Source organism: Acomys minous (assembly GCF_964271855.1).
Source record: "Acomys minous genome assembly, chromosome: 18".
Taxonomy (NCBI): domain Eukaryota; kingdom Metazoa; phylum Chordata; class Mammalia; order Rodentia; family Muridae; genus Acomys; species Acomys minous.
In genome coordinates, this window is record NC_140501.1 from 22338137 (window position 1) to 22363973 (window position 25837).

The following is a 25837-nucleotide window of genomic DNA, read 5'->3' on the forward strand; positions in this document are numbered from 1 at the left end:
AAACGAGAAGTCACACCAAAGTACACAAACCCAGTGAGACAAATCTGTAACACAGCCAAACATAGACCTGTGAAGGTTATTTTTATAACATTACATTTTTTTCAGTTTCTGTATTAACCTACCACTCAAATAGTTGAGATTCAATTACATTATTTGTTTATCACGCTTTAAAGCACAATCCTGAGCAGTTATTACTCTGTTCTTAACCTTCTAAACTAATCTGGCTTCCTCCCAGGATAAGTCCCTGGGATACTTGTGTTTTATGCCTTTCCTGCTCAGCTGCTCTCCCCTCCTCTCTCCTGGACCTCTGCCCCTGCCTGAATCCCCTGCTTCCTGCTCTAACTCCTCTTCCCCCGGCTGGCAGGAAGTCCAGCCCTATTCTTTCCCCTATTCAGCAATTGGCTATAAGCTGCTTCATTGACATGCCAGGGGACAATTGGGGAACAATGTTTATACAAGATTGAGACAAAGATTCTCAGAACAACCAGATATGAGTGGATGTAGAAATCAGCACTTAAGTTACACAATAACCTTATGCCTACGCAGGCCCACAGATGTAGTATACAAAGAAAGAAGCCATTAGTCGGTAGGTGTGAGGTCAGGAGAAAGGTGCTTGTGAGGGAAGCATTAGATATAGGATCTATATTGAAAAGAGCAGTTATCTTTTAGATTCTTTTTTTTTTCCACACAGGATTTCTCTGTGTAGCCTTGGCTATCCTGGACTGACACTGTAGACCAGGCTGGCCTTGAACTCACAGCAGTCCATATGCCTCTGCCTCCCCGAGTGCTGGGCTTAAAGGTGTGTGCCACCATGCCAGGCTGACAAGAGCAATTTTAAAGGTGCAATCCCCTGACCTCTGAAAAAAGAAAGAAAGAAAGAAAGCATTCTTAGTGGAGAAGTAGAGTGTACCAAAGGATGGATAAGTTGATATGATCAGATGACATGTAAGGTCGTGATGCATGACACATGAAGGACATGTGAAAGTGGGCATGATGCATGAGGCATATTCACAGGTACAGTTTTTTATAACCCTGTGTTTGCCTCACTGCATTCGCTTGCCTGCTTGCTTTTTCATGTTGATATGATTTATCCATTTCAGTATGGACTTGCTGTTGGTACTATTTGTACACTATGTATGTAGTTAGGACAGGAATATGTATCAATGAAACTGCTAATTGAGGCAAGCTACATGCTTTACATTTGCTGCAAGCTCTAGGAAAACATGGAAAGCTACAGTAGGTAGAAGTTAGTGTGATAGCATTGAAAGATGTATGTGAAGGGATGGAAGTAGTAAGATGCAGAAGAAGAAGCAGAAAGCTGGTTCTAGAAGTCTGCTGAGAATATCTGACTGTCAACAGTCATTTCTATAAAATATGGATTTTAAGGATGAGCAAAAAGGTAAATTTAGACTATTTCCTAGGTTCTCATTTAGGGAAAATGGCAACATGGTGGGAATGTTGAATGGGAAAAAAATGTTTGGATTGAAATATTGCACTGACAGCTTCATCTGGGAAGCAACATTGGGATAGAAAAGTAGACCAAAGCAAGAAATAAAACAGACAGGAATGGAAATATTCAAAGATATATTGGTATCCTCTCTGAGACAAGAACAGATCACATTGCAGCACTCACAGAGATATCTGGAAATCCGTGAAAGTTAAGGGAGTAATGAGTCTCAGAGTGTAGGTAGGCTAACATACATCTGCAGGTTGACAACCGCGTGGAGAAGTTGTTAAGCAGGATACATAGAGAGCACCTCCTGGGATGCTCTGTGTAGGAGTTTAAGAATACCAAGGACTTTGAGAATCAACACATGCCAGGAAGACAGTGTGGTGGTATTTTCTCCTAAAATAAAATTCAACAAACTATAAATTAAATTTTTTTTCAGAAGCATGTAATCTACATTTACAACTCATAAAAATTTGCCGAATCTAGTGATAAGGAATATGCTTTCTTTATTTCCTCTTGTGGCCTCGTACTTGAGATCATCCTTATCCCAGCTTCGCAAGGTACCAAACAGACTGTCTTTTGCCTGGGATGTTAGATAATATTAAATGGCTTTAGACGGTAGAGTGATGTTTAAATCTGGCAATATTCATCTAATATGCGGCTGTAGCATGTGCACACATAAGGGGGGAATATAAATTGGTTCAGCCACTTTGGAGAACCATTTGGCAATGTGCAGGAATTAAGCTACATCATCATTTTCAGATTTATACTGTGAAGCATCTTGTGTTATCATTGCTAACTGAATATTTTGAAAACTTAATTTTCATTACGAGAATAGATAAATACTAGCGGTCCTTTCAGAAAATATTCCAATTAGACGGCAACAGAGTGTAACAATGAAATGAGAAAGTATCAGTAGCTATCACATGCCATGTTGAGTAAAATAAAGCAAATTAGAGTATGATATTATTATATATACTTTGCTAAAACAAATGACACAAACTCCCTTTGTACACAAGATAGCTACACAAGAGATTTAAGTATTGGAACCCATGTCAAATTGTGTGTATGTGTGTGTGTGTGTGCGCGCATGCATGTGTATGTGTGTGTGTATGCGTGTGTGTGTGTGTGTGTGTGTGTGTGTGTGTCATTTTTTGTATCAAGGTTAGATAAATGGGTATGAGAATAATGAGGGGAAATGCTATTTGCGATTTAGATTCACCACTTAACTAAAGAGGCATTGAGACAGCACAGAATCAATGCAGCCAGGGGACCTCGGATTTGATCATTTTACTACACAGGGCACACAAGAAGTATAGCCACACTCCTGACAGCAGGGGAGGGAGCACAGATTATAATGAGACCTCTTAGCTCTCAGATCCTTTCTGTTTGGCCTCAGGAATAGCCAATGTTTATTTCTGAGGCAATGTGGCAGCTTTGTCTGAAAAAAGTAACTGGATGATGTTGAGAATATAGAGTGATACTTGTCCCCAAAATTAACCACATGTGAATGTCACTGCTCTGCACCAAGGAAATTTCTGTTTCTCATGGTTACTGCAGGAAAAAAAACCAACCAAACAAACAAACAAACAAAACCCAAGGTTCAAAGTTCTATACTGGTTTACATCCAAATACTGCAGTACATGACGTACCAGGCATTTGCCTGGGAAAGCCCAAGACCACATTATTTATCTTGTTACTCTGTTTTCTTTTAAAGAAATCTCTCTAAACTAGGATGAGCTTCACACAGAAGCTAATGCAAACCTAGAGTGGACAGAGGAGAGCAGAACACACTGGCGTGTACCTCCTCTGCTGTCTGCTGCCTAGCACATGATATAAAACAGCAGGGTCCTCAGAGTTGTTTGCTGATTGGCCTGGTCAGGCCTGACCTGAACGCAGTACAACCTGGCACCCACATAAAAGTCTTTATTAGCCAGAGTTCCATAGAAAAACAGAATGGATAGAATGAGACTTTATGGAATTTATTAGAGTGTCTTATAGGCTGTGGTCTGGTTAGTCACGTTGTCTCTAGACAGAAAGTCTAAAAATCCAATAGTTGTTCAGTCAATGGGGCTGGATATCTCAGAGAGTCTTCAGGCATACCTCAGAATCCCAAAGAAGTGGACTCCAATACTAATGAAGGAACGAACATGCCATTGAGGGGCAGAGAGGCTTCCTTTGTGTTCTTTATATAGGCTGCCACTAGAAGGTGAATCATATATAATCAAGTTGACAACTAAGCATAGTCACAAAAGTCCACACTTTATCAACTTGACACACAATCATATTTTTGTGTCATGTTTAGTTCTCAAATGAAAACAATAGCTGGGTCATAATTATGGATACCATGAAATAATTATGCCACGTACAACCACAAAAGCATATATTTTTAAGATAGGTGACAATGTCCCTTAAGGTCATTGTTTTAAACTCAAGACTTAAATATGATAACCACTGCCATTATCTTGATTGATGTCACATCATATGACAAGGGAACAAACTTCTGCACAAATGCATTCTTAACAAAGTCTGACAGAAATAGTTATGGCAACTATCATCCTCATCTATGCCACTAGTCACGTGGCCTTAGCTGGTATTTATAAGTACCTTCCCCTGTTACCCATTTTGTATTTCCTCCACCCACATCAACCACCTCAACAGGTCTTGGCTCTTTTCCTGGAAGAGTTGGCCCATAGCTTCGTTCCTGACAAGTCTGGGCTCTTTGTCATCCTGCCTGGATTAGGCGGTTGTAGTTTCCCACTGGCATTAGTCCCAGGGCATGAGAGCACCATGAGATGCCCTAAGGGATCTCCTGCACTCCAGGCATCATCTTTCTAATCTCCAGTGATGAGAACCAATCCAATTTCCCCTGGGGAATCTGTACAAATCACCCCTCCTAACAGCAGCTACTGCCAAGCTAACCTTGGTGAGTAGAAGTCCCTGCTGTTGAGCCCATGCATGATCTCCATGTCTGCCACCATGACCACTTTGCTCTTGGGACCATGGAAAAATATCAGGGATGGCCAGGGAAACAGGCTGACTGCCCACAGGATGTTTCATCTCATTTATTTGATTCTTGAACTCCTCTTCTGTGGGCAAAACTTTCTGGGTGAACATTTATATGGGACACAAATATCTTTACATCCTTTGCCCACTTGGAGAGATCGGTCCACAAAGTTCTTCCCAGGTTCTTTCTCACCAGTTTTCCAATCATACTCGATGCAAGTCCCGACCATCCCGCCAATCCATTGGCTGCAGACCATGAATCTGTGAATGAGTACACCTTTGTTCATTTTTCCTTCCATACAAAGTGTAGGAGCATGGATAGCCCTGAAGCTCTACTCACCGTAGAAGGAATATCTCCATGTGTCCCATATCACTGGACTCCTAAAAGTTGCACTGAGAAGGGAGGTCCTGGCTCTTTGGTTGGGTTTATTCCCTGTCCTCTGATATGCATATGTGTTACCAACTAGGTCAAAGTGGTTGCATCCTGTTCATTTGATCCAGTCAGCATACTGTCATCAATAGAGTGGACCGATGTGATAGTTTGTGGAACAGACAGACGCTCAAGATCCCTTCGAACTAAATTATGACACTGGGCTAAAGAGTTAATATATCACTGAGGTGAAATTGTAAATGTATACTGATGGTCCTGCTCACTGAAATCAGATTTCTTCTGGTGATTTTTATGAACAGGTACTGAGAAAATTCATTTGCTAGATTAATAGCTGCATACGTGGTACCAGAAGATGTATTAACTTGCTCAGGTAAATATAGCACATATGATACAGCAGCTGCCTTTGGAGGCAACTACATGATTAAGTCTTCAATAGTCAGCTGCCATTCTCTGTAATCAGTCCATCTTCTACATGGGACAGATATGAGAGTCAAAAGAAGGAGATGTGTCTACATCTCTCAAGACATCGATAGTGGCATTAATTTTTGAAGTTATTTTAGGAACTCAGTATTGCCCTTGGTTTGCTATGTCTCCTGGTAGGAATAACTCCAATGGCGTCCATTTGGTCTTTCCAACCGTAACAGCTCTCACTCCACAGGTCAAGGAACCAGTAGGGAAATTCTACCAACTTCTACGTACATCGATTACCGGTTGCACATTCTGGAGCTGTGGCGATAACTACAGTAAGGAAATGAACAGGAGTTATGGGCAAGGAGAGAAGTTAAGAGTGGTCACGCTTGGTAGAAATACTATGCAGCGTGGATGGACACGTGTACTTAACCCCAAAGCCAAAGGACCAGAGAACTTGAACAAAAAGCCAAAAGCAAAATTAAAGTGATGTAGCCAAGCAGAATTACAGAGAGCTACAACATGGTAACCAGTAATTCACAGTTTTGAACATTTTGATGGACATCCCCTTATTTTCAAGGATGACAAGGGTCTACCATATTTTTTAAATGAAAAGTTAACTCTATCATATATCAGGATTTATTTTAATCTAGAAGGATTAAGTATATTCTTTTGTAAAGGTTTTTTTCTTTTAAATACATTTGCGGAGCCATGTGGGTATCTACGTGTGTGTGTTTGTGTCAGTATGACTATACACCATGTGTATGTGGCATATACACAGGCCTGAGGGGCCAAAATAAGGTGTTCGGCTGCCCGAGCTGGAGTTACAGGCAGTTGTGAGTTGCCTGACACAGGTTCTGGGAATTAAATTCTTGTCCTCTGGAAGAGTGCTCAGTAGTGTCACCAGACGTACATTATTTTTTTTTACTATTTTTTATTTTTACATATTCATTTATAATATTATACACATATATATAACAAACTACCTATAGCAAGAAGAACCATAACACAATCAGGAATTATATAAATGTTACATTCTTAGTGTTTTGACTGTTTGTATTTGACAGCCTTGAAGGAAACATCTTTCCTATCTTGGTGAGTGTAAAATTCTGAACGTAAATGAATATTTATCATATCTCATCATTATCAACTTAAAACATCTATCTAGACTTAAAAACATCTTAACCCCTATACAACCAAGCTTAATTGTAAAACGAAACTATCTAGTCTTCGACCCCATCAGAGACTTGAGAAGGAATAAAATCGATTACCTGAGTATACTGGGAGTGCAGGTTATTTGCTTCCAAAATGAGAAGATGACAGAAAACCTCAGAGACATACAGAACATGGCATTTAAAATGTTTTAATTAATGTAAAGATTAACTGACAATGAGACAAGTTAACTCCTGTCGACACCCAGCCTACCTCAAAGAGGATGGTGAGCATCAAAGAACCTCCTTATGGAGATGGCTTCAAATGTGGCAAACAATCCACGGGGCAAAATATCCTTGTGTCTACCACAGACAGAATTCTGCCTAAAAAAAATGGCAAGATTGGATGCAGGCATAGGCGATGGCCAAACTCTGCCAAGACAGGGTAAGCAAGTCCTCACTGGTTCCTGCCTCACAAATATGTCTGTTTGATATACTGGGCCAGAAGGCTGAAGATGATGCTCCAGTGTTATAGAGAGTTTTGGGTGACTTTTCAGGTAGCAGACATACATTCCTTAAAGGCGCCTTAGAAGGCAGACTCGCTGAAGAGATTTAAGGGGAGATGATACCAGGACCCACTGTGACACAGTTCTTCTACTGATGTCATAGCTCTTATATGTGGCATTAAGATCAGAGCCTCTGGTTTGATAGACAAGATCTCTAACTTTGAGTTCCACCCCTAGATCTGTACGTTTCTTCCTTTGTTTATTTGTTTGTTTGTTGGGACTTGGTTTTTCTGACCTGGTACTTCCTATGTAGCTCAGACTAGTCTCGAACTCATGGCAGTCCTCCTGCTCCAGCCTCTGGAGCCCTGGCAGTATAAGTGTGCAGCATCACAGTGGCTTCTAGCTCTCTCTTTTATAGTAAACTGGCACTTAGATGCCTATATGTGCATTGTGCAGCTGACAGAAAAGCAAAAGTAAAAGCAGGGTGACTATTGGGCCCCTTCATATGTACTTCTCACATCTAAAACTCCTGACCGGCAGCCACGATTCAGTAAGGCTCTTAATCTCAGCCAGTGTCTTAGATTTGATTTTACCCCATCCTTAATCCAGAAAACACAGAGGAGAGAAAGACCAACTACATAAAAGAAGAGCAGTAAATGAAATGGCCATGGATGGATGACAGCTGAAGTCTACTCTGTGTGCTGTAGGGGGAGATGAGCTTGGTGAGACCATTATTCCCCACATGTGCTCACCTCAAGTCCTCTTTATTATCACGTATTGTAACTCTTCTCTGCCTGAAGTGGATGCGGTTGTAAGTAAATCAATTAGAACTGATTGGCTTTGGTGCAGCTATAATAGATGACCAGGTGGAAAGTAAGTCTGAGAGAGTGAGATAGTGCTCTACAGAGGGTCCTTGAACTTCAGGGGTACCATGCATAGTGGAAAAGCCTCCTTATTGAGGGGAGTTTTTATTCATTTTTTTTTATTATAAAAGCCTTTCTTCTCTAAGATACACTTCCAGGAAACACCAGACAGTTGAGAATCTGTATTCACTTTATTCCACCCACAGATAAGTATTTTTTTAGTCATACTTTGTTAGAAAAAAGGAAACCTTTGTCACTTTTCTGATGATCTCAACTAAATCCAGTTTTTAAATTGTATTTTAAATGATGATAACCTTTCTTCTACTTCTGTGCACTAACACCTTTGATAGAACTGAGGCACATAGGCAGATATTGAAAAATCATTTCTTGTAACAAAAGAAAGCCTTGCTAAATGTAACTTAGCTGAAAAGAAGCAAAAACTGAATATTATCATTTGTGTCATACTGTGCCCTATTCACACCGAAGCATAGTATCCTAAGACTTTACAGAGTCACACACGTGTAATGATTATAACTTTTCATAAACAAATGTTAACCTTAGACTGTAAGTAAAATATGACTTAGCCACTTCTATCAGACTACGGCAGAAACCCCTGACAGTCTCTATCCTCTGTGACGATTTTAAGTAGAACTTTGCACTTACCCCACCGTCTTCATCAGCAAACATTATTTTCTATTCTAAGAACAGGGGTATAAATTGTTTGGCCTCTCTCCCCTCAGGGAACAGACAGGATAACGGAGTGTGTAATGTACGTACATTTTCAACTAGAGTTGAAAATAGAAAGTGCAAAAGTGTCACCAAAAATTCACAGATACAAAGTATGGCTTTTCCCAGGGGAGTCATTACATTTGGCTAGGAGAAGATGTACCAGATGTGCTAGAGGGAAAGTGGATTTCTACTGGGTGAGTTGTATGTGGAAGGAAGTTACACAACAAAGATGTGTGAAAGGGCACCCAGGGTAAGAGCCGGGGATGAATGAATAGTTGTGGCATGGTATGGGGCTGACAAGCCTCATCTATTGGAAGATGGGAAACATTCAAGTGTTCCCGGTAAATAGACCGGGACTCTGAGGGCTGGATCTGATCTGGGAGCTCACCGTTACTGTGAGCCAAGCTCTGTTTACTTTTAGATGCTTTCTTGATAACACTAGTAAAGTAAGCCATGTATTTGAAGAACTCACAAATTAAAAGCAAAGAAATTCACTTGTACAGAAGCAGTGTGAAAGCCATGCGTCACAGGACATACAAATGTTCTGAATTTAACTGTAGTCACCGTGAAGGCGTGACCAAGGATAAAGCAGTCACTGCAGTCCTTCAGGAACATTATATTAGAGCTGATGAGTCCAGTGTGCGGGTCCACCTTGACACCCAGGCACAGTAAGCTGGGATCTTTAGCCGAGATCACAACTCACAACATGCCTTTCATCTACCCAGAACCTTCCAGTGACTTCCCTTCTTAGCCACAGCTAAGATCTTCCCCACAAATGGTTCCCTCCTCCTTGCTCCATTTCTTTCTCCCTGTGTTAGTTCCAGCTGCTTCTTCCCACTGACAAGAACCGCAGGCCAGCTCAGAGCCTTTGCATCTGTCGTTTGCTGTCCCTGTGATGACCCTTACCCCCAAATGAAAACCAGCCAGCTCGCGCACAAGCCTCTCACTACTCCTCCAGGCTCCTGATCATGTGTAATTATTCCCAGGACAGCTTTCCTCACCACCAACGCTAATGATGTCTTCCCACCTCTCGGCAACCCATGACTGCCGCACCTCTTCTTTTTTTCTCTGTGACCCTTGAGTGAATGAGCAGGATTTGTTTGTTTACTTGTTTTCTCACTTATGTGTGTAATACTTACCATCTGTCTCACTGTTGCTACCATAATCAGCATCAGTGTGAAGTTGAGCCATAGTCTACCTGGCTCACTGTACAGTTACCAACACTCAGAATGGTGCCTTGTACCTATAACTGTCCTGTTAGTACCCACTGACTCACTCAATACATAAATGGATGTTTGGATCCAACAAAGTGGCATCCTTGATAAATGTTCTTGTGTCTGTTGCACTTCTGCTAACTTTTTGTCAGTTCAGGAGTGAGGAAAGTGAAATGTAGTTCAGTGGGATATTCCTGAAGATGGTGAAGGTTCAGAGAGCAGTGATTCACCCTGTGCTTGAAGAAGCATTGCATGTACTGCCAGGGCCAACAGTATGGGGATTGACTGCTGAACACCAGGCTGGGGACCACAAGCATACTACTAGCCTCCTAAACGTCCACAAGATAGTAGCAGGGGAGGAATCGAGGCTGCACAATGTGAAATCGATTGCCTAAGGTCAGCTGGTCACAAGTGACGTGGCCTGAGGTCACCTCATTTTTTTCTGAAGTCAGGCCTCTTGTTTCCATGCTAGAGCTCTGCAAGTTTTTTGGGGGAACAATTCCTGCTTAAGCTGTGTTGGGGGAGGAGCTGCTATCCTAAGAGACTGGACTTCTCCACAACGTAATCCTCTGCAGACATTCATGTCCCTTTAGTGCCCTTCATCGTACCTTCAGTGGCAGCCCTCCTGGAGGCCAGCTTTCCCTAGCTGGACAAGTTTCAGCCTTGGCAGGATGAACACGTTGGCAGCCAGTGTGAGTGGCTGAAAGAGAACATACAACCCAGTGATGCTGTGATCACTGCGTACGCAGGAGCCTCATAGCCGTGCCCAGCTATGGGTACCTTCTCTTTTCTGCCCCGGTAGTAAGGAAGGGGATTCTGTACCTTTGTCTGTCATCCATTCTCTTCTTTTGAGATGCTCACAAGGGAACCCAGAGCCGTGTGCACATTAGACAAAAGCTTTACCATACTCTTCAGGTCCCCATTTTTGTTGTTGTTTTTTAAGCACATGTTAGTCCTTATATTTTAAAGTATGTTCAGGTATTGTTTTATTATATACATTTATGAAGGGGACTTATGGAAAACTTCACAAGCAGAGGCATGAATGCACAGGTTATCTTTATCAGAAGTGTATAATTTTTTTTTTATAGTGCCAGGCAAGGGAGAGGGTGTTGAGGGAATGTGTACCCTAGTGAAATGCATTAGTGTCAGCCCACTGTTACACAGGAAAGAAGGACATTTAAGAGTACCGAAAAGGTCATGGAGCTTTGACTGCAGGCCTCACAAGAGGCACCTGATGGTCCTCCCGTGAGGGATACAGCTGAGAGAAAGGCTGGGAAGGGTGTTCTTTGGAGGTAGCGTCTCCCCTCTCCCCCATAGAATGAGGAAATGTTGGTGAGTAATGCTGAGGCTCAAACACAGTGCTTTCCACAAGGAAACACCTAAAAATACAAGGGAGGGGGCTTTAATTAAGAGCAGAAAGTACAAGCTGGGCATTGGTGGCACGCACTTTTAATCACAGCACTTGGGAGGCAGAGGCAGGCAGATCGCTGTAAGTTCATGGCCAGCCTGGTCTACAAAGCAAGTCCAGGTTAGTCATGGCTTCACAGAGAAACCCTGTCTCAAAAAAACCAAAAACCAAAACCAAAACAAAATAAAACAAAACAGAGCAGAAAGTACAGAGGGTTGTGTGTGGTTTCAAGTTCCGCATTGGCTTTTGTCACTAAACACAAGGCTGTTCTTGACAAAAAGAACACATAGGAGTAGGGCATCTTGCGGTTGCTTGCCTACAACACTCTTAAGACATCATCATCCCTAAATTAGGTAATTTAAAACGGCAACTGTTTTATGTGGTCACAATTCCGTGGGTCAGAATTTGGAATGGGTTTAGGTAGACAGATTTTACACTGGCCTCATCAGGGGTGCCTACTACTGATGCAGTCTTCTGGTGGCCGGAATGTGAATAGCGAATGACACATGGCTAACATGCCAGCTGGGCGTGGTAGTCAGCTAAGCAGTGTATCTCTTCTTAGCGTGTCCAAGCTCCATCCATCCCATGGTAACTTGCTTCTCAGAGTAAGTGCCCTCATGAGGAACTTCTTCTCAAGCCCCCATTTGGGTTGCATTTACCTATGTGATTTAACCACAATAAGCCATAAAGTCTAGCAGAGTCACTGTCAAAAGTGGCCGTGTAAGGGCGGGGCAAAGGACAATCTGCCTAATCATGATCTGCCAACAATAGTAATGGAAAATCAGTCTGCTCAACTTCAAGTGCTGCAGTTTTCTTCCTAGGATTTGTCCAGAACAAGTTCAACTCCAAGGAACTGAGTTTCTCTAAACAACCCAATCCATTTTTCCAGTTTGAAAATGTGTGAAATTTTCAATATAAGTGTGTGAATGTGTGTGTGTGTGTGTGTGTGTGTGTGTGTGTGTGTGTGTGTGTGCGCGCGCGCGCGCGCGCGCATGTGATTTAATGAGATTGAATCTCACAATGTAACTCTTGCTGGCATGGAAGTCACTTGGTCGAACAGATTGGCTTTGAACTCAGAAATATCCTTGCATTTCTGCTCCTGGGTGCCAGAAAAGGTTTATTGTGCTACACCAAGCTCAAAGATAAATTCTTTCCAACTATAAATCATCTCTTGCTCTCTTAACTCAGAGAACTCTGAATGCATGTAAAGGGGTGTGTGTGTGTGTGTGTGTGTGTGTGTGTGTGTGTGTGTGTGTGTGTGAGTGTGTGTGTGTGTGTGTGTGAGAGAGAGAGAGAGAGAGAGAGAGAAAGAGAGAGAGAGAGACAGACAGACAGACAGACAGACAGACAGACAGACAGGGGAAGAGGAGGAGGAAGCGAGGGAGAGAGACAGTGATTGAATATGAGATGACATGTGTGCTCTTGTTGCCCAGGAAACATTTGCATTGTCCTACAAGAGTGCTGAGAGACTTAGTTATCCTAACATGGGCCCCAACATGCAAAGACTAGTGGAGGTTAACTGGGTGTGATGTCCCTGTTCCACATTTAATAAAAATAGAGTGAAATTATGCAAGTATGTAGATAAGCTAATCATCTGACCTCATCAGCAATTCAAATTTTGAAAAGCCTCTCTGATTACTTTCTCAGCTTGGCTAAGGATATGAGGATGAAGAATCTCCCAGCATGGTGGCAGCAGATGTATTTCATAATATTTATTGAAAATATTGGAAAGAAGTCCTCAAGCACGATCCTCCTGAAAAGTACATTCAAACAGCCAACTTCTTTCGCATATTTTATGCTTAAGTTTAGCTATAAACATCATACAATTTAAATGACTGGGGTAACAGCTCCCTCCATTTTCTGGAATGTTTCATACAGCTTGGCTTGACCTTCAGCCTCTTGCACAGCCACCTGAGCCCTCCTCAAGTTGTATGTGTTTGGCAACTCCAGCTGTCATTGACAAAATGGCACCGTGAGAATACTCTGTTCTTTGGCTAGCTGGTCATTCTCGATACCTTAGCAAAGGGGAAATTGTACATAATGTTTCAAAAACCTTCAGTGGTCTACTCTTGGCATTACAGGCACATATAGAGGCATGCAAGGGGCAGGGGGGTTGGAAACCTAGATGTAGCTGCTGTTAATTTCCTTGGCTGTCTTTGCATGGCTGTAAACAGTCATTAAATGAATCACACTAGAACAGAATTGCCCAGAAGGAAACTTTCTATCAATTCCTGGGTAAAATACTTAAGCTACAAAAAAATTACTCAAAAAAATAAAAGGTGTCTTTCTGCTCGATTGTATCCAAATGTCATTATAACCATAATTTTAAATGTGCTTGTACTCAACTGCCATTGTAATCTTGATTTGAAATGGAGTTGTACCCAAATGTCATTGTAACCTTGATATGAAGTACATTTTGCTTTCCTTTGCAAACAATGGTGATTTGGGGGAGCCTTTCTTAGGCGCCTTTGAGGAGTAATTATCGGGACTGGACCTGAGTGGGTTACAACTGTGTATTTTTTAACAATTGTGTCCAGGCGAGCATTTTTTATTAAGGAAGTATGCATGTTTTCTGAGAGAGGAAAAGGCAGAAGGCGGTGATCTCTAAAGCTACTCCTAGAGGGGAAACAGTAGAAACATTTAATTTTTAAAAGTCTTTCTTGTATGCCATCAAATTCCACTTTGAACTGCTCAGCTGGCCACAGTCCAACGGGCTCAGAACATCAACTTCTCACGGAGGCAAGTTCATGGGAGGAGAAGAACCAGATTTCAAAATGTCTTTTTGAGCGCTGTAGTCAGGCGAGAGATGAACGCACACCTTTTAACGCAAATGAACAGATATCAGACTTGCTTGCTGCTTCCTCCTCTGCCACTTTTATGCAGTCAAGTTTCTGTTCTACTTGAAACAGTGATAAACTGTGAGACAACCATTCACATGCGCACGCACACATACACACACATGCACAAGAAGCAAAACCTGAAACTATTTTAGTCATGTCAGCTTTGTTCCCTTTTTTCACCTCTTATGAGAGCATGAAGCAAACAGTACCTCCCCTAGCTGGTGTGTAGTATCCTCCAGGGACAGGGCTGATAAAAGTGGCCTGGCTGCAAGGAAGAAAGCAGGGGGGGAGGGGTGAAACACTTGCTCGGAAGCTGCACAACTAGCTTTGACAAGCTGTGTTGGCAATATTACAATTTACCAATATCGATGGCTTCTGTTCTAGGAGGTCCTGCGATCTGGTGCAGGTGCTGTTTTCTCAGGAACAAGGCAAAGGTGCCTGTGGGTGCTCAGCGCATTGAAACAATGATCCCAGTAGGGTTTAGGAGTCTGCTTGCGGGAAATGCACAGGAAGAGTTGTTCTGTGCTCGATGTTGGTCCAGCACGAAGTTCAGTTCTGCATGCTAATTTTAATTCATTATATATGCCTTTTCTTCCCAGCACAAATGGACCCCCGAGGCCTATCTCCCAGACAAAGTAAAAGTGACAGTGATGATGATGACCTGCCAAATGTGACCTTAGATAGCGTTAATGAAACTGGATCCACGGCCCTATCCATAGCCAGAGCAGTACAAGAGTAAGTACCACATTCTCAGGATGAAATGAGCATTGCAAGGTGATGGATGGATAACGGGAACTTTGCATCTCTGGTTCCCCAGGCGTGTCATTTTAGCTCTGAACTGGCACACGTGACTGTATCTGTCCATTTGGCCTGCACTTTTGGGGAGCAGTTTAGGGAGAAGGATGGAATGTCTCAAAACAGTGGGGGTGTTTTTGTTCTGTGACATATAACACCTGTGTGCTTCCTCTCAAACACAACTTGCATCCTTCCCTTCTGAAGAGCAAAATGTTCCTTTTGAATATCAGTGTCTGCTAATCACCATCATTACTCATCTTCAAACTCAAGGGCAATAGAATGTGTCAAGCATCCTTGTTTTGGTTATTATTATGTTTTTTAAAAAATAATTTAAGAATTTTTTTAGTTTGAATTCTATGTGTGTATTCTCATGACTGTAGTCCTTGTGGGGGCCAGAAGTGATCATCAGATGCCCCCAGAGCTGGAGTTATAGCCAACTCTGTACGAGCTGCCATCCCTGGAGACTGAGTCCAGTGCTCTGCAAGAGCTTTCATGTGTTTTTAAGCACTGGGTCATCTCTCGTGCCCATTCTCATTTTGCTTCGATAGAGAACTACAGGAGAGTTTTACGGATGGTTTAAAATTGGCAGATACTGCGATAGTACTGCGGAAGATAGGCATCATGTACACCTTTCTAAGGCATTGTTTATCCCCACCACCACCACCACCAACACCATCTTTGTTTTCTTTCACTCAGACCACAGGATGAGAAATCAACCTTTGCTCGTAGAAATGAGCCCGTTTGTATTGTTGTCAACTCTTGTAGAACGTGTGCTTGTCCATGTGTGTTCTTCTGTAGAAGATTATTTTTGACCTTGCTGAGATAGAACTGATAAGATTGTGTATGTTTAAATGTATAATTCACTGTTACATGCCTCGGTCCTGTGAAATAATTGCCACAGTCAAGTTAATCCATGTGCCCTTCAGCTCACTAGGTACTTTTTTGTGCTTTCTGCTGAGGATCCTTAAGGTCTACTTTTTATTTTATTTTATTTATATGTATGGTACTTTGCCTGTATGAATGTATATACACATGGATGCCTGGTACCTCTAGAGAATGGGATTAACCTCTGATTCCCTGGAACGGGAGTTGTAGATGGTTGTGAGCCACAATGAAAGTGGAATTGGACGCTGGCTACAAGACTAACAAGTGCTTGTAACCACTGAACTACCATCCCAGCCCAAGAGCTAAATTTTAGCAAATATCATGTGTATAGATCGTCGATTTACCTGTTTTTATTTCAAGGTTTCCCCCTACTTCCCAGCTCTTGCAACCTACTGTCTTGTTCTGTTTTTCTATGTTCAACTTGCTTAACCGTACAAATTAGTGGTAATTCTTTGATATGCTTTGTAGATATGGTTTCAAAATACAATGTTTTATATAAAAATTCAAGTCCTTGCCCTTGAAACTGTTCTGAAAATCATGTATGCATATTAGGGGAAGCTAGATTTATTACTCATGTCAATGTCTTTATAAAGGTTAGTAAAACATACACTGAGCTTCCGTCACCTAGAAAGCTGCACAATACCTAGACCCAGTAATGATGAATTCACCACCCTTAAAGTCTGAGTCTGCATGCAAGCATTTAGAAGTACAGAGATGCTTTTGGATAAAACAAGTAGGATTTCCCAAAAAGGAGACATTTCCAAACTTCTAGAAACATATTGAAGAAATTTGAATGTAAGACAAATATACGATCCATGTTAAATTAAAGAAAATTCTGTACATTGGTTTACTCAGCATTGCCTTTGAAAATTCAGTTGTGAATTTGTCTTCTTGCTCTTGGTTTTTCTTGAGTTCCTAGTAATGTAATTATTTCACTATTAACTTCTCTTTCATCTCATTCTTCTTGCTTTTCCCTCTTGATGGCCAATGCTATTTTAAAATATTAAAAACATCAGTTTAGCATGCAAATAACAAGAAGATTTCTAAGGGTTCCTGAGAATGTCTTTCTTTTGTTTCCTGAGACTCTTGGGTAGAGAAGGATACAGGGAGAACAATGGTGAAATCTGAGTTTTCCGTGAAACAGATGGATGAATTCTCAAACCCTGGAGAATTAATTTATGTTTTGTTTTTCCAGTTAGAGAGCAGTGGAGCCCTGGTCTGAGATGCAACCAAATGTTTGCCCAAATCTTTACGTTTTAGCAGCAATATAGAGTTGGCCATGAGAGCAGAGAGAATGTGTAAGGGTAAGGATAGTCGGAAAGATTTTGACACTGGAGACAATGAGGAGGCCTTGCTCGAAGTCACATTTTTTGTCAAAGGCCCCTAGCAAGAAGCTGAACCACAAAGCAGGTATCTCCTGCTGACGCTCTTTGTCCCCATCCAGCTTAGTTGTTTGTCAACTTGACATAAGCTGGGGCAGAAGTAGAAGAACCGGAAATGAGAAAATGCCTCCTCTGAGTGCATGTAGGCAAGTCTGTGGGGTATTCTTTTTTGATAAATGACTTGCTTGCGAGGGCTCCGCTCACCAAGGGAATTGCCACCTGTGGTCCATGGTGCTAGAAGAAAAAAGATGGAGAAAACCACAAGGAGCAAGCCCTAAGCAGCATTTCTCCCTGGCTTCTGCTTCTTTTTCTGCCTCCGGGGTTCTGCGATGAGTTCACTGTGACTTCTTTGGATGATGGGCTATAAACGGAAATATACCTTTCCCTCCTCAACCTCCTCTTGGCCTTTGTGGTTTTCACAGAAACAGAAATCAAACTAAGAAAGCCCCTGTATTTATTTGGGTACTTGCTACATATGCTGTCATGTTGACATTAAAACAAAAACAAACAAACAAACAAAAACAGCTCTCATCACCAAAAAGATAAGACAGTTTATTCTGTAGTCAAATATAAGAGACCCTAGCCAGGGAGCAGATTCAGATGGGTTATCCAACATTCCACTTGATAATGATTTGATTAAACTTTTATAGTAACAAAGTGAAGAAAGTCATTAATGCATACAGCTTTAAAAGGTATTAGTAGGTATATCAGATAGGCAGGTAAAGCAAAGTGGGGAGAACTCAGTTGCTGGCCTCAGATGGTATGTGACAGCATTTTTAGCCTTTTGGTTGATGGAAACATGGATTCTGTTTCTACATTCCAAGATGTTTACCTAACAATCAGAGAAATGTTAGCCCACATAAAGAAGAGAGCAATAAATGGTTATTACCGGTGAGGGGGTAAAGTTTGACTCAAAGTAGTTTGGCTCTGGACCTACAGCATTCCTGACTCTCCAAGGTCTTTAAAGGTCAAATCAATTAATCAGACTTACAGATAATTTAGTGTAAGTTCTGGTTCTTTCCAGGAACTTTTATTCTCAGGCATTATAGCTTGACTTTTAGTCTAATGTCTTGTTTTATTAGCATTAGTATATATCAAATAAGCCTTATTATGCCAACAAGTCTCCTTCTAGTAGTATTCATTTTTCTGGTTTTTAAAGAGTATTTTTAACATTGATGTTTGGGTTTTTTAAAAACGGTTTCTTTTATTTGATGAGTAGAAGTTGTAAGCCAGCATGCTTTTTCTACCCAGAAACTCAGATGTGTCTTCAAATAAAAAGGAACACCCTAAGGCCACCCCTATTTATATAAATTTAACTAGTGAGGACACTGATCAGTATTCTTAAAAGAGCACCTCAGCCATTCTCACTGACTAATGTGACCCCCACCCATCATCAGTGCAGTCAGTGAATTTAGCCAACTTGCAAACTGCAGCCAGGGAGAGTCTCACAGATGGACTCTTTCTTATTTTAATCTTGTAGACACTGTGCATGTCAACAACCATGAAGTCAGTGACTCTGAGAGACACATGTGTGCTGTCTCTATCTCAACCTCAGGCCCCTCCACAATGGTAAAACAAGGCCATTTCTCTTGACAGCTTGGCAAACATAATTATGAAACAAGTATTTAGAGGAAGGAAGGTAAAGGTACTTGGTCAGAGCAAATTATTTTAATTAACTCTAATTCTAGACAAAATACTGATGTTTTTGAAATAAGTAAACTTTTGAGTTTAAAGTTTGGTTACCCAGAACCTCTCTTTCCTTCTCCATCTTCGTTCTCTAAATTCTGAACATTCTAGATACTCTTAGCGCACACAAACTAAGCTAAAGTGTCAAGTGAGGAGCGCGTGAGAGGGGCCCTTCCCAGAGGGACTTCTGTCCTACCCAGGGTCAAGAGGGTAGAGTAGAATTTGAGAGACTGGTGTCTGTCAAAGTGATGCTGAAGCGAGAAGGGTGATGCTCTGCTGGAAGCAGAGGACGATGCTGTGATGAACATCCTGACATGCATCCTGGTTAAAATGAAACAGCTTTTAAAGGGCTTGTTTTCCATCACATTCCAGCTGCTTCCATCACTTCAGTGTCTCCCTTGCCCCATTGAATTATGTGGCTTATGTGATACAGCACTCTTCGTAAAGAAGCCAACTTGTGGATTTCAGAAAATGAATAAAATTATGGTTGGTGCCTCTTTTGCATATGTGTGCCTTGAAAGAGAAAATATGGCAGCCAATTTGCTATCCCAGGGTGTTTCCTGCAAACTTCCCCCTAGCTAATCCACACATCATACTTTCTTTATAAAACTGCATTGTTCTTGGTAGCCTGCTATCCTTCCTCTGAGTGCCACTAGACCTCCCCGTCATGGGGACGTGGTCAAATATGGGGCACCATAGTTCGTGTGAAAATCAGTCCCCACTTTCCACTTAATTGTGGACAATGTCTTGTCCATTGGCTGGATCTGGGTAGGGGTTTGATGCTTAATGCATGTATTGTCCCTGGCTGGTGTCATAGCGTGAGCAGAACCCCTGGGCCCAGATCCACCCATCATAGTGTTCTTCTTGTAGGTTTATACAGGGGGAGGAGGCTCCCCTCAGTCACAGTCATAGGGGAGGGGAATAGGGTGAAAGCGGGAGGGAGGGAGGAATAGGAGGATACAAGGGATGGGATAACAATTGAGATGTAATATGAATATTATCAATTTAAAAAAGCCTCAAAAAACCTGCAATGTTGATCCAAGAAAGTCAGACATGCTAGGTTTTATTTCTCTTCATTTTTTTCTCATTCCTAACTTGTTGAACAGTTAACACACCTTTGCTTCCCTTAATTTCCTCTGTTAATGTCTTTTAAATCGCACCAGAGAGCAGTACTAGAGATGAGAAAGGGAAGGAAACAAAAACTATTATGAGGGTTTACAGTTGCCAGCTTCTCTAAGAAGTCTTGCAGTTTTTATTCCATTTGCCTGGTGGTACTGCCTTTATCGTCTGGAGCAAGAAAACAGAGGCATGCGGAGGTTTACGCTCTCATAAGGCTCCTAGGGAAAGGCATTTGCTGAGCTCCTAGTCAAATCAAGACATCTGCAAGCCTGCTGTCCCAGAGGAAGGCAAAGCTGCAGCCCTGAATTTCATGCTGTGGATTTAAACTCACTACCTTAACTGTCTTTAGGTACCTGTGTGTGAGAGTGCTGAACGCCAGGCAGTGTGAGCATAGACAATCTAAGTATATACTGTTGAGTATATTCTCAGATATGTTAGATGATTTATCATCTACAGCACCATGTATTATGTTGAAAGATGAAGATTTAAAATGCAAAATATAGCATATAAAGGGGGAGGAAGTCCCCCTCAGGCACAGTCATAGGGGAGGGGAGTAAGGGAAAAATGGGAGGATACAACAGATGGGATAACCATTGAGATGTAACAAGAATAAATTAATAAATAAAAAAATAATAAATAAATAAATAAAATGCGAAATATTAGAGTGCTTTTAAAATATTATCATTATATTTTATTTTAAAAGCTATTACTGGAAAAAAAAAACTGTAATTGCAGGTATGTTTTAGTATAGCCTATATGCTGACAGGTCTAACGCTCCCAAATCATGTTCTGTTTAGGATCGCTTTCTGCCCAGCAATGATGGGAAACATGTGAGAGCTGAAAGGACGGTACCCTCCCTCTTCTCTTTCCTACTAGAAAGTTTCAAGATGTTGATGTCTTTTCTGAGCTGCTAAGAGTTGGTTGACTAGACACTGAGGAAAAGCCAGGGCCAAATTACATTTGTTCTCTACTTTCCAAAGGTTGAATTATTCAGGTTCTGCTCTCAGAATCCTCCCAGATCCAGGCTGTATTTGATGAAACTATTCATTTCATAATCTTAGTAAGATTGGAAATACATACAAATGCCCACTTCAGGTCCTACTAGGAGACACATTTGGGCAAACATATTTAGAGAAAAGAGTAGCAGTCAGTCGCTGCTGAGCAAGTAGCTTGCCTAGTGTGCCAGAGCTGATGGGTAAGTGAAGGAAGTGCTCACACTTGCCCAGTGAGGGAGATACTGTTTGATGGCTCTTGCAGAAAGTTCAAATAAACAAATAAGCCAAGATGTATTGAGAACTATTCCATAATAAAGTCTAAAGTACATGCTTGTCCAGCATCAACTCAGCAGTCTGCAAAGACTGGAAAAAAATATAGTGATGACATCACAACTCAGTCCCTGGATGTTTAAGAGCTTGATAGAGACCCGGTGTCTACTTGTAGCCCCCTTTCTTTGTGTTGTTGAGACAGCCTTGGTCTCTCTTTAAGAATAAAAAGTACAATGAACTCTAGCTTATTACTTAATATTTAAATAGCTTAATAGACTACCAAATTGAGCCATGTATTCATTAGGCAAGCCACTCCCTGATTTATTTGTTCATTCATTCATTCATTCATTCGTTCATTCACCCTTGTGTTACACAGTGAAGACAGAATGACTCATAGCTCTTGACTGTGAGTGGAAATATGCGAGATTAGTTGAAGTCTAGTAAAAGCCTGAGGCACTGCTGTGAGAAAATATAAGTACATCTATGCCACAGTGCAGCAGGGCAGAGCTTTTTCATGTGGTGTGATACAGAAGTTCTTCATGACTGATGCAAAACTGAGTGAGGAAGCAAGATGGACAGTAGGGTTGCTTGGAGACAAAGTTAGCATCTTGACCAGGAAGAATGGCTTCATGCTCTTGACAGTGGGGTGCCATCCATGGATATTTTTTTTAACCATAGTATGATCGCTGTTGTGTTTCACAGATGTCAGTCTCAAGAAAGCTGAGTGTAGGTGCACAGGCTGAGCACTATATACCCCGAAAGGTCCCAATGTTATCACCTTGGATATGAACCATACAATCTAGCAGCCTTCAACCTCCCACGTTAGACACAGAGTCTCATAGCATCAATCCTATATATATGAGACACAAACACACACACGATTTTTAATATGTTCTACTACTCAGTGGACAGATACTGTATCTTAGCTTTTTTTGCATACACAAGACTAATACAGTACCTACTCAGGTCCTGTTTTGGACAAAAAGGCATTGGGTAGAGTAGTCACTGATCTTATGGTACTTGCTTTTGAGTGGAGAGGTAGGAGCAGACAGTTCTAAAGACATTGAGATACAGATGGAGGAAAGAGAATCTGCACCCGTCAGTGTGCAGGTGGGAGGCTGTGTGATTGTTCCATATAGGATGTACAGGGAATACTTCTGATAAGGCTATGCTCAGTGTACTGAAGGAGATGTGTCTCAGAGTTTCTACTGCTATTGTAAAACTCCATCACAAAAAGCAACATAGAAGGGAAGTTAAATTTCAGCTTACAACTCTTGTGGCCACAATCTGTCACAAAGTGAAGTCAAGGGCAAGAATTCCTAGCAGGGACCTAGAGGCAGGAATTGAAACAGAGACCATGAAGGAATGCTGCTTATTGGCTTGCTCCTTATGGCTTGCTCAGCTCGCTTTCTTGTTAACACCCAGGGCATTTGCCTGGGGTGGCACTGCCTACAGTGAGCTTGCAAATGGCCCAATTATGGAGAGGGGGCCATTTCCCAACTGAGTTTCCCTCTTCTTAAATGACTGGCTTGTGTGAAGTTAAAAAAAAAAGAGAGACAGAGAATGAGGGCAAAGTATGAGGACAAAGCCCTGGATAGCTAAAGTAAGTGTCCAGAGAGATAAAATAAGTGCAGAGCCCCTAAGGCAGAAGCATTCAGGAATGACTAGCTGTCAATCTAGTGACCAAATGAAGAACATACTTCTAATTCCTTGTTTTCACAAAAGCAGCAGAATTCTACAGAGGTCAGATCTGGCTGTTTAAGCGTTACACCTGCAGGAGAGGCATCAGGGCAGAATGCCAGTGTCTCTACTTTCTTCCTGTGCCATTATGCTCTCTCGGCCCCTCTATCCCCATTCCCTGGGTCTGCCTGTCTCTTTAAAAGGGATCTATAAACAGTTGTTTACATTTCCCACCTAAGTCATGCAAAACATCTTTTTCTTCCAATGTTTGTTGTCTTTGGGCTGCTTTCTGGCTTAGGTCTTTGCAGTCTAGTTATATACACGAGTGTAGGCAATTCTTCAAAGACTTTGTAAGTTAACACATGCACACACACACACACACACACACACACACACACACACACACACACACACACACACGGAAAGAAAATTGTTCATATTACCATGAATGTTAATCATTACAATGATAATACGCATTTGTCTCGAGGTGCTCTTTCAAAGGATCCAGACTGTCTTCTGTTTTCTTCAAGGTGTACGGTTTTCCCCAATGAGTCAACGCTCTGCTTTCCTGCAGAGTTTCACCTATATTATTTATCCTCAAGTAGCCCATAGGTACTTTTATCCCTAATGGCTACTTTTGATCCAATGGCTAGCTTATCTTCAGAAGTTCTTGGAGGGAATCTTTGTAATAATTAAAGACTGTCTCTAAGTGGCCACAAACAAGTTGCTGTTTTGAGGGGGCGCTTGTAAATCTTAACTCTGTGACTGGCATTTTCTGTGCTATTCAAACAATGACAAAACACCCTGAGTTTTCTTTAACCTTCCTTGCTTAGCCTAGTAGTGAATTATATTATGTGTGTCTTATCTTATTCTTCTGCAGATTAATTACTTCTCAGTAATCAATTTTTAAAAAGAAATAAGACTCTTTCACTGTTTTTTTTTTTCTTTCAAGCCAGTGTCTCATTGAGTAAGCTAGCCTGGCCCAGAACCCATATGTGGACCAGGCTGACCTTAAAGTCACAGAGATTAGCTTGTCTGCCTCTGCCTCCCAAGTTCTGGGATTAAAGGTGTGTGCCAGTAAGACTAACAGAATGTAAACAGTTTAAAGACAGAATTGGGGCAGATGGGGTGAGATGGTTACTGCCAATCATCCCAGAACTTCGGGTCAGGGGACTGAGACAAAAAAGGATGCCCATAGTTTGAGATCAGCTTTGGCTAAGGGTAAGAGTATGTAGTAAGTAAAACCTTACCTTTAAAATGCTAAATAAATTCATAAAAGGATATATATATATATATATATATATATATATGTGTGTATATATATATATACACACACACATATATATACATATATACATAATTTATGTTTTTATTTTATGTGTTTTTAAATGGCACACTTATTTTAAATATATAGAGAGTACTTTGACCAAATGCATGTATTTATACTATATATGTGTCTGGCATCCATGGAGGCCAGAGCAGCCATATCAGATCTCTTGGAAATGAAGTCGCATGTGGTCATGAGCTGCTCTGTAAGTGCTGAGGATTGAACCCAGGTCCTTTGCAAGAGCAGTATATATTCTTAAGCAATGAGCTAGCTCTCCAGCTCTTCACTCTGTTTCTTCAATTATAAGATTCCAGATTGCATCACAGACAGAATCTAGAAGTCAGTATTTTACACACTTATAAGTAGTGATTTGTTTTCAATTCTGTTTATAATTTATTTTAGTGCTGCTGACTTCTAAGATTCATAAGTTGAAATATTGGTACTTCATGTGATCTTACAGTGTGTGTGAGAACTTCATGTCGCTTTGCTATTGCTACATGTTCAATCTGTAATCACATTGCTCATTTATTTAAAATAGGTGTCTTATACATACATGAGTACTCTTAATTAATGTCTACAGTGACTGTAGATAATTGGTTTTGTGCATTTTTATAGGTAGTGACACAAATATTCAATGATAATGGTGAAATATTGATAAGCCTCATTAGAAGTTCTCAGAAGCGTTCATCGCTATATATTGCTATACTCATCAAAGGTGCAGATCACCAGAGCCAAAATGTAACACAGCTGAAGTTGACAGAGTTCACCAGGATACAGGCTCTAGATGCTCTGGACCCTGTCTTCTTTCTGCTGCCCAGGAGGTACAGCCATTTCACCATAATTTTATCTTATTTTTATCATGTTGACACACACTTGAATATCACTGAATACTTCTACTTCCAGAGATCATACAAAAGCAAAGGACCTAAGGATGTTTTCATGATTAGACTAATACTCTGTACAAAATGTATGTGTGTGTTGTGTGCGTGTGTCAGTGTGCATGTGTGTGTGTGTCAGTGTGCATGTGTGCATGTGTGTATGTCAGTGTACATGTGTGTGCATGTGTGTGTGTGTGTATGTGTGTACATGTGTATCAGAGGACAATATGCAAGAACTAACTCTCTCTTTCCACCATGTACTTCCTGGGGGTGGAACTGAGATTATTGGCTGAGGCATCACACCAGGTTTTAAGCTAATTTAAATTTTACATGGAGAGAACTTCCTGCTTATATGTGATTAAATGTAATAAATAAAATTGATTAGGGAAAACATGACTTGTTTTTCAATCAGGAGATCAAAAGGTCTTTTGTTTTTTTCCCCTGCATATGTTTCATTATATGGCTAAAATACTATTTTTTTTACAAGCTTATCATCCAAGTGAAATCAGCAAGCCAGTAAGGGTTTTATAAAGGGAAGTTTACCCAGAAAAATTAGAAATCATTCAAGGGAAAAATAGAATCATTATGAAGTGGAAAGTATGCAATCCTTTTGAGTCTGAAAATTACCCAGAGTTTGAGAATACATTCCTTTAGTAAAAAAATGTGAACTTAGCTTTTATAGCTTCATCTTTACTCAAGTTTCAAGTCAGCAGCTGCTTTGAAAGAAATGTGAGGTTTCCAAAACCTTGCGAACTATCTCTTTAGCAGACACAGAATATAGTCATGCTTTTAAAGGTTTATGTAGTAAGTTCTTAGTCACAAAAATGAATAACAGCGTGATCATGTGCCCAAAA

At 41.0% G+C, this 25837-nt stretch overlaps 1 protein-coding gene across 9 annotated transcripts in view; it reads left to right on the plus strand.

Moving 5' to 3' along the window:
* Positions 1-25837, plus strand: part of KLF12 (KLF transcription factor 12) — a 581105-nt gene that overhangs the window by 444728 nt on the left and 110540 nt on the right. For all 9 annotated transcript variants that reach the window (XM_084767870.1, XM_084767873.1, XM_084767874.1 and 6 more), the window contains one exon: positions 14566-14701. In XM_084767870.1, coding sequence (XP_084623996.1) covers positions 14566-14701 — 136 coding nt within the window. The remainder of the gene's footprint in view (positions 1-14565; positions 14702-25837) is intronic.